The 8,397-nt window shown below is 37.9% G+C and overlaps 1 protein-coding gene across 1 annotated transcript; it reads left to right on the top strand.

Moving 5' to 3' along the window:
- Positions 1-7,980, top strand: LOC130459804 (uncharacterized). The gene is made up of 5 exons (XM_056827370.1): positions 1-1,252; positions 1,781-1,845; positions 2,487-3,860; positions 6,631-7,500; positions 7,590-7,980. Exons 4-5 carry the CDS (start codon positions 6,639-6,641, stop codon positions 7,604-7,606), a joined length of 879 nt encoding a protein of 292 aa, XP_056683348.1. The 5' UTR covers positions 1-1,252; positions 1,781-1,845; positions 2,487-3,860; positions 6,631-6,638; the 3' UTR covers positions 7,607-7,980.
- The last annotated feature ends 417 nt before the right edge of the window (positions 7,981-8,397 follow it).

The following is an 8,397-nucleotide window of genomic DNA, read 5'->3' as shown; positions in this document are numbered from 1 at the left end:
CCAAACGGAGCCTAAATGTAAAACCTTAAAGGACAATATTTCTTGACAAATGTCATAAGCAACTCACCCATTTGAGCTTACTCATCAATTGTAGACTACCCGGTTTCTTCTTCCCCTCATGTAATTTCCATGGTATTGATTTAGAGGTTTTGCCAAAACCATTAAAGTTTAGCTCATCCCTTACGTTTCTCGTCACCTATAATCCCTTATAAATACCCAAGTATGCTGCCATCATTCTCCATATCAAGCAAGAACACACATGTAATTAGCTATGAAAATCCTCCAAAATACCCTCTGTTTCTATGCACCACCACCATCGTAGCTGCCTCTACCTTCATACAGCCACCAAAACACCACTCTAGTAATTAACCTTCTCTCACCCCCTAACCACCATGTATGACTTCTAACCAAAAACAACAAGCTTGTAGCATTTCGTTACCAAAACCGAAACCCGAAATTAGTCCCTCTTTCTCCCTGCTCCTCTGTGGTATGAACCACCGAACCTCCACCACCTTCTGCCTCCACCGTCACCAACATCACAATCTACTCTCTAAGCACTAACGACCCACAAGCCCGACGAAAATACCGATCTAGGGATTTCTTCTCAACTCCTCTAGAGAATTTCGGTCCGATGGAGCCTTCGGCTGCCCTTCCGTCTCATTTAGAGGGGGAATTCAGGCCGAACCACTTCTATTCTCGGAGCTGAGGTATATGAAGAATTTTTAGTCCCTTTCGTTCAGTGGTTAGGACATCGTCTTTTCATGTCGACGACACGGGTTCGATCCTCGTAAGGGATAGGTACTCATTATCGGCCCATTCCCAGATTCTATTTCATAGATAGAAAGAAAGGAGAGCTCAGATAGAGCTGCAGTTCCAGGTTCTGAGGGTCAAAAAGCCAAAAAGTAATAAGTATAAATTGTAGTATCTCGAAACCGCACCCGAACTCATGATCAAGATGTACCCCTCCTCTATCCTCGCTGCTGTCACGGTTCAGAACCACCACCTCACCGGAGGCACCTTGATACCTCCGTGAAACTCCGACCACCCAACCTCGGCGAGTACCACCTACTGCCACCCATGTGCCGCTGCCACCTCACGCAAATGCCACTTCACTGTTCTTCTCTTTTTCGTGTAGACAAAAGTTGAGTGTTTAAATGTGTAAACCAATTACCAACTAGAGTAATATTGTATAGTACGTGGGTCACCAAATTCCTAAGATAAAGTCAACCTTCCTATTATCCTCTAAATTTGGGTAAGTTATACTTATATGGTATTACTTTTGGAAGTAAAGTAATTACTTTCGAAATACACAAATTCTTATTTATAATGGGTGTACAATAAATATTGTACATCGGAGTAAAAGTTGACTCAAAATGCTTAAAAGTTACATTTATATATGTAAAAGTTATCTATTTTTTAATGATAAATTTTTTCATTTGAATAAAAATTATTTTTTCAAAATCACTAATAATGTATAAATTAATCATTTAACCCTTTAAAATGTTTATCTATCAACTTTTTAATTTTATAATATAAAAGTTACAGAAAAATATGTTAAAGTTACAAAAAACTGCATAAAAGCTATCTTGGTGTACAATAAATTTATTGTACAACTTGTGCGCGCAAGACCTTTTGTTCGAAATATTCCTGTTAATAATAATAATAATAATAATAATAATAATAATGTTTTACTAGTAATAATATTCAAAAGTACTTTTAAAGGAGTTTTATAAATTGTATATTTGTAAAATTATTAATGGGTCAATCTACAAATTACAAGGATAATCGATTTTTGGAGCTCAGGAAGAACGGTCCATCGAACAGGAAGTATAAACTACGGTTGAGGTAACATCTATTGCTAACACCCACAATCCCCTTATGAAATGTGTTTTATGAGTTTATGAAATATGTTTATAATGATGTGTTTTATTGGATTGTGGGATATGAAATGTGTTTACAAAGTATGTTTTATGATGATTATATTCAAGCATGTTTATGTATGATTTTATAAGAACGATGTCTATGAGTTACTAATAAGATACGAAACATGATAAATACAAGTGTAACCGGTTCTGGCAGTTAGTGGGGTTACTATTTCTAGGTCGTGCACGTACCGCCGTACCGCGGGACACCCAACAAGGGAGAGTGCTCCTTGAGGGTTACCGCAAGCTAAAAAAAAAGAAACTATTTAGGTACGGGCGTATGTCCAACAAGGGAGAGTGCTCCTTGAGGACTATCGCAAGGTGGGAGACGTCCCGCAAGGCTAACTTGTCAGTTACCAAGTAAAAGGAAGGTTTTATGAAAGATAATGGGAACTACTAAAGTTTCAAGTTATAAATGATGTTTTATTATGATGATTTTATGAATCTGATTTACTATATTCTATTCTCCATGATTGCAAAGTAAATAAAATGAATTGAAATGAGTTTATGCTGTTAGGGTAGTATGTTACTGGGCCTCGGCTCACGATGTTGCTTTTGTTTTAGGTACGAAGAAGATCATGGGATGAAGGAAATAGTGCCCTTGGTCCAAGTATGCATATAATATTAAGTCTAATAAATGCGGTTCAGTATTAATTAACAAGTTAATAATTCAGTGAGATCAAGTGAGCTGAATGCCTAGCTAGAGGCCGCTTCAGTTCAAGTGGAATTAATGATATTAATCCACAGCTTACTCTTGACGGAACCCGTAGGGTCACACAAATAGTACGTAAACGGATCAAGTATTTAATGGCATCGCCAACTGGCGTTACCTGCGCGTTCGTGTCTCTCAGTGTGGTCAGCACTGGGTGTTTTAAATACTCCATCTATGGATATTCGGAATCGACGGATCTTGGTTTCAGTGGGAGCTGAGATCGTCACAAGCAAGAAATGAATACTCCGGAAACGATGATATTACCGGAAACGGAAATATGGATCGTATCGGAAATATAAATATATTATCCAAGTCGTAGATGTTGCCGGAAACGGAAACATGGTACGTATCGGAAAATATTAATGGAAATGGAAATATTGCCGGAATCGGAAATATTGCCGGAAACGGAAATATTGTCTGAATCGGAAATATTATCGGAATCGGAAAATAATTCCGGAAACGGAAATATTAAATATTTTTTCGAAACGGAAATTAATTCCGGAATCGGAAATATTAAATATTGTTCGTATCGGAAATGAATTCCGGAATCGGGAATTTAATCGGAAGCGTATCGTACGAATTAGCATCGGACGAGGCCTGCCAGACGAAGGCCCAGCACGAAGCCGGGCCATCGCCCAGCAAGCCAGCGCGCCACAACGCACCAGCCAAGGTTGCGCCAGGCCCACCGCAAGGCAGGCCCAGCGCGCGCCAAGGCTGCGGCAGCGTGTGGGCCTCGTGGCAATGGGCTGCGAGTGCTCGCGGGCTGCGCGCGCGCGCATGGCGCCCCTCGTGGGCTGCTGTGCGTGCGTGTGTGTGTTTGTGTTCATATACGAATCCTAAAGCTATCAGGATTTGATATATGATTGAATTCCTAATCCTAAAAGGATAAATTAATTAAATAAGAGTTCTACTAGGATTCTAGTTTAATTAATTCGTATCCTAGTAGGATTCCAGTTCCTTTTCCATACCTCTATAAATAGGTGCCTAGGGTCATAATTTATAGAGACAATTGAAGTATTCTAAAGGTAAGATTTTGAAGAAAAATCAGCCATACACTTGCACCTAATAGCCGAAATTCCTAAGCTACCTTAAGGGCGATTCTAGTTGGTCAAGCTTAAGGCGGATCCGGACGTGCTGTGGACTATCTACGGAGGGACGACACTTGGAGTCCTAAAGACTTGTTCTTGTTCGGTTCGGGCGCAGCTAGGGAGGGCACGCAACAAAGTGTATGCATCTAAACTATGCTAAATGATTTTGTGTAAATAATATGTTTTCCTGGCTTTATGGTTTTTCCGCATGATTTATGTTTTGTCATATGAATCATAACCTAACAGTGGTATCACGAGACTCTTATTATTTTCATAATCTAAATTGCATGAACATGGTTAAATTTTACAAATTTGCAAGGAATTAAAAAGGGGTGATTAATTTTCGTAATTGTTAATTAATTGCAAATTGCGTTTATTTAATTATATGTAGCAGTTTTTCGGCAGTTTCTTCGTTACTCATCCAAATCGAGTGATTTTTGTGTCAATTCCGCATGTAAAAGGCATTCTAAAATTTTGACAAAAATAATAATTTTCGGCCGAACCCAGAATTCCCAAATTCGAAACCTAACTATGACTTTTCGGAGGTTTTAGTTTTTCGAACGCAAAAGTTTGTAAATTTAAGATGTTAAATTAAATATTTGCGATTCTTGTTGATAAATCTTGAATTTTTGATTGACCTACAGTATATGTTTAACAAGTTTGAATGCCTAGCTTTGTTAATTATACAACCTAATTTATAATTATGATTAATTTGTTGAAATTCGAATAATTTAGAATTCATTTGATTTTCATAATTAATTAATAATTTAATTAGGTACCAATGATTAAAAACCACCATAAAAATTGTTAATTTGTGTTAAATTTTAAATTTTATGACCTAGATTTGAATACATGGTAATCGGAAATTAATTGATTAATAAATTTTCGATTTTTCGCCCTAAAATTATGAAATTAATATGATTTATTAATTTGTCATTAATTTTGGAAATAAAATTTTTAATTTTATGCAATCCGCTCATAAAACTTGCACGCACAAAGCAATGGACGCTACGTGTTACCCTTAAGGGGTGTTGTATAGTGCGGGCATGCGACGACGAGCAAGGGAGCTCGTCGCCCATGCGGTACGAATGCAGCGAGCAAGGCGAGTAGCACGCGAGCACAAGGCAGCAGCCCTGCCTTGCGTCGAGTGCTGCGATGATGCATGGGAGGATGGGCGAAGAAGCAAGGCGAGCGAGCATGGCAGGCGCGCGCGTGCGGGCAGCGAGGGGTGTCTCGCAGCACGAGCGCTGCCTCGCCCAGCCTCGCCAAGCAACTGCTGCGCTACGAAGCAGCGAGCGATGCTGCGCGGAAGCTTGGCTCGGCTTGCTGCGTTTGCGCGTGGCAGCTGCTCGTGCCTTGCTGTGCGATCACTCGTGAGGGGCGATGCTGCCTCGTGGACACGACGGGGCATGGGCGCAAGCCCATGGCCTCGTCTTGACCCGATTGATGCGCTTTGAATTTAATTTTAATTTTCAGTTCGGAAACGATTTTAATTAATTTTAAAATTCGTAATTTAAATTGTTTTCTTGGATTTTGATTTTGAATTTTATAATTATTATAAATTTTATTTATACTAATTATTTTACTAAAATTAAATCTTGAATTAATTTAAATTCGTTTAATTCAACTGAAATAAATTAAATTAATGGATTCGATTATAAATTTATATGAGCTTTAAATTTTCATTAAATTTGTATGTTTCCGGTTAGACTAGAAACACATTTTTATGTTTAAAATTAGTAAAGCATATGAATTTATTGGTTTAAGTGGGAGCATTTTTAGTCATAAACTCTTGATCAGGTCTACAAATCCTTTAAGGTTAAACAACTTGATTAGAATTAATAAGGACTGAATAATTGGTAGATTATTGGTGCCCTTAATTAATTGCTGCAAATATTTATGTGATGTATAACGTGTTTTACTAACCAGCTATGTGGGCCATTCATGATAATGAATGGGTGAATGGTATATATTGTATATGTACTGTTTTGCAGGTTATGAAGTGACTAGTATGGCCCAAATAGGATAGAAAATATGGTCTGCGCGCGTACCATTAATTTGAATGTAATTGGTCTAAAGTACCAAAATTGTTTTTCAATTCAAATATGGTCTGCGTACCATCAAATAGTTGTAATTAGTTTAATTATAGCTTATCCTATTTGAAGAAAATGGCGCCTCCCACGGTGAAATTCAAGACGAAGTTACCATTTTCGAGACGGACTTTGAAGTTGAAGCTTCAAGATGAAGTCGGGCCATACTAGATCACATTTATCTTATGCATGTTTTAAGTTATTTATTGCTTTTAAATATGTCTTAAATATGCATGAGATCAAAGCTTGATTATGTTGCATGATTAAGGATTTTAGTTCACTTAAAATCTAACCAACATAGTAAGAGCCTTAAGTTCCAAACTTAAAAATTGAGTTAAAAGGTGCCATGCCAAAATAAACACTTGCTTGGATATCCTTTACATCAATCTAGTAATAGTTTTCGCTCAGCGAGGTGTTACTTATTGGTCCTAAAGGGGTAAGGTACACAAATAATTGTGAGTACATGTTAGTTTTGGTGAAACTCAACGATATAAGTAAGGAGTCCTTTTATGTCGTGGCAAAATCGATAGGTTTACCTAATAAGTTCTTAGACGTACCTATCAACTAAGAGTAGTTTCTAGACTATTAGCAAAAGGCTTTTGCTTACCTAAAAGATTTTAGAATTGAGTCTAAATACATAATGTGCTTAATTCTTCAATGGATTTTAGGGTCTTGGAATCATTTTATTCACACCTGCCGGAACACATAACTTGAATAAAATGCTTAATGAACATTGAATTATGCATGTATGCTAGAATTTAAGTTTATTAAGAGAAAATGTGAATGGTTATTTATTTGTTTATTCTTTTCAATTGTAGTTTTAACTATGGAAAACAACAATCAAAACATCATCATGGGTTCTGAGCTTATGGTCAAGCTGAACCTAGCAAATTTTCTTGAATGGGAAGCTAAGCTAGTTGAAATAGTCAGACTCAATGGACTTGAGTATGTACTGTTACATCCCATGCCAAGCTACTATGCCAGAGACATGACCCCTGAAAGATTTTCCGCCTGGGATGCGGATCTCAAAAAGGTTATGAGTCTCATGCTGAACAATATCCCTGATGAATGGGCTAGAAGGTTTGTAGCTTATGAACCTTTTACGCTCATCAAGAATCTGAGGGATATCTGTCGTGGAAGCACGGAGGACAGGGACCTGAACGTCCATGAGTTGATTGAATCAATGTCTGGTCGAAAGGTTAGTTCTCCCAACAGGTGTTATAGGATGGAAGTCCAAGAAACACATGTTCAGCTCCTTCGCACTAAACAAAGGGTAGGCGTCCCACTAAGGTTCCATGTGGATCTTATGCTTTCATATTTTGATCGCCTTAGTCTGCTAGGAACACCAATAAGCGAAAGGATGGCAGTCTCTATCTTGCTCAATTCACTGCACAGTGGGTTTGGTCGCTTCAGGCAACTATACCTAAGTGAACCAAGAGAAGAAACAGTTGCAGAATTTGTTCACCTTGTCAGAAAGGCTGAGATAATACTGGACTGTGAAGCCAAAGATTTACTCAAGGCTAAAGGGAGACCGTTCAAGAAAAGTGGAAAGTCCAAGGGCAATGCTAAATCAAAGCAGGACAAGTCCACATCAAGCTGTCTTTATTGTGATGGAATAGGCCATTACAAAAGAGAGTGTCCAAAGCTAAAGGAAGATCAGAAGAACGGAACAGTCGTTCCATCTTCAGGTATTTTCGTTATAGACTGTATACTTGCTAATTCAACTTCTTGGGTATTAGATACAGGTTGTGGCTCACACTTATGTTCCAATCCACAGGGACTAAGAAGAAGTAGAAAGTTAAGCAAGGGTGAAGTCGACCTACGAGTGGGAAATGGAGCACGGATTGCTGCATTAGCTGTAGGAACTTATTATTTGTCGTTGCCCTCTGGGCTAGTTTTGGAACTGGAAGAGTGTTTCCATGTTCCAAGTCTTACTAAAAACATCATTTCTGTTTCTTGCTTAGATCCTAAGGGAGGGATTTTCCTTTTTAATAAAAGACAATAGTTGTTCGTTTTATTTTAAAGAGATGTTTTATGGATCTGCTAGATTAGTCAATGGACTTTATTTATTAGATCACGACAAACAAGTTTATAACATAAATACCAAAAAGGCCAAAAGGATGATTCAGATCTCACCTATCTGTGGCATTGTCGATTAGGCCATATTAACTTGAAACGCATGGAAAGACTTCAAAAAGAAGGAATTCTAGAACTATTTGACTTAGAGGATTATGGTAAGTGCGAATCATGTTTACTTGGCAAAATGACAAAGCAACCTTTCTCTAAAGTTGGAGAAAGAGCAACTGAACTATTGGGTTTAATCCATACAGATGTATGTGGACCAATGAGTACAAATTCTAGGGGTGGTTTCAGCTACTTTATCACTTTCACTGATGACTTCAGTAGATATGGTTATGTCTACCTAATGAAGAATAAGTCTGAATCCTTTGACAAATTCAAGGAATTTCAGAGTGAAGTAGAGAATCAATTAGGCAAGAAGATTAAAGCACTGCGGTCTGATAGAGGCGGTGAATATCTGAGCTATGAATTTGATGACCATCTGAAAGAATGTGGAATTCTATCAG

The sequence above is a fragment of the Spinacia oleracea genome, chromosome 4 (genome assembly GCF_020520425.1).
Source record: "Spinacia oleracea cultivar Varoflay chromosome 4, BTI_SOV_V1, whole genome shotgun sequence".
NCBI lineage: Eukaryota > Viridiplantae > Streptophyta > Magnoliopsida > Caryophyllales > Amaranthaceae > Spinacia > Spinacia oleracea.
Note: the sequence above shows the minus strand (reverse complement) of the source record. Positions and strands in the feature narration are given on the sequence as shown.

Bases quoted from the DNA above. Each gene is read 5' to 3' on its own strand.
- LOC130459804 (XM_056827370.1), top strand. From the start codon at position 6,639: ATGGAAAACAACAATCAAAACATCATCATGGGTTCTGAGCTTATGGTC.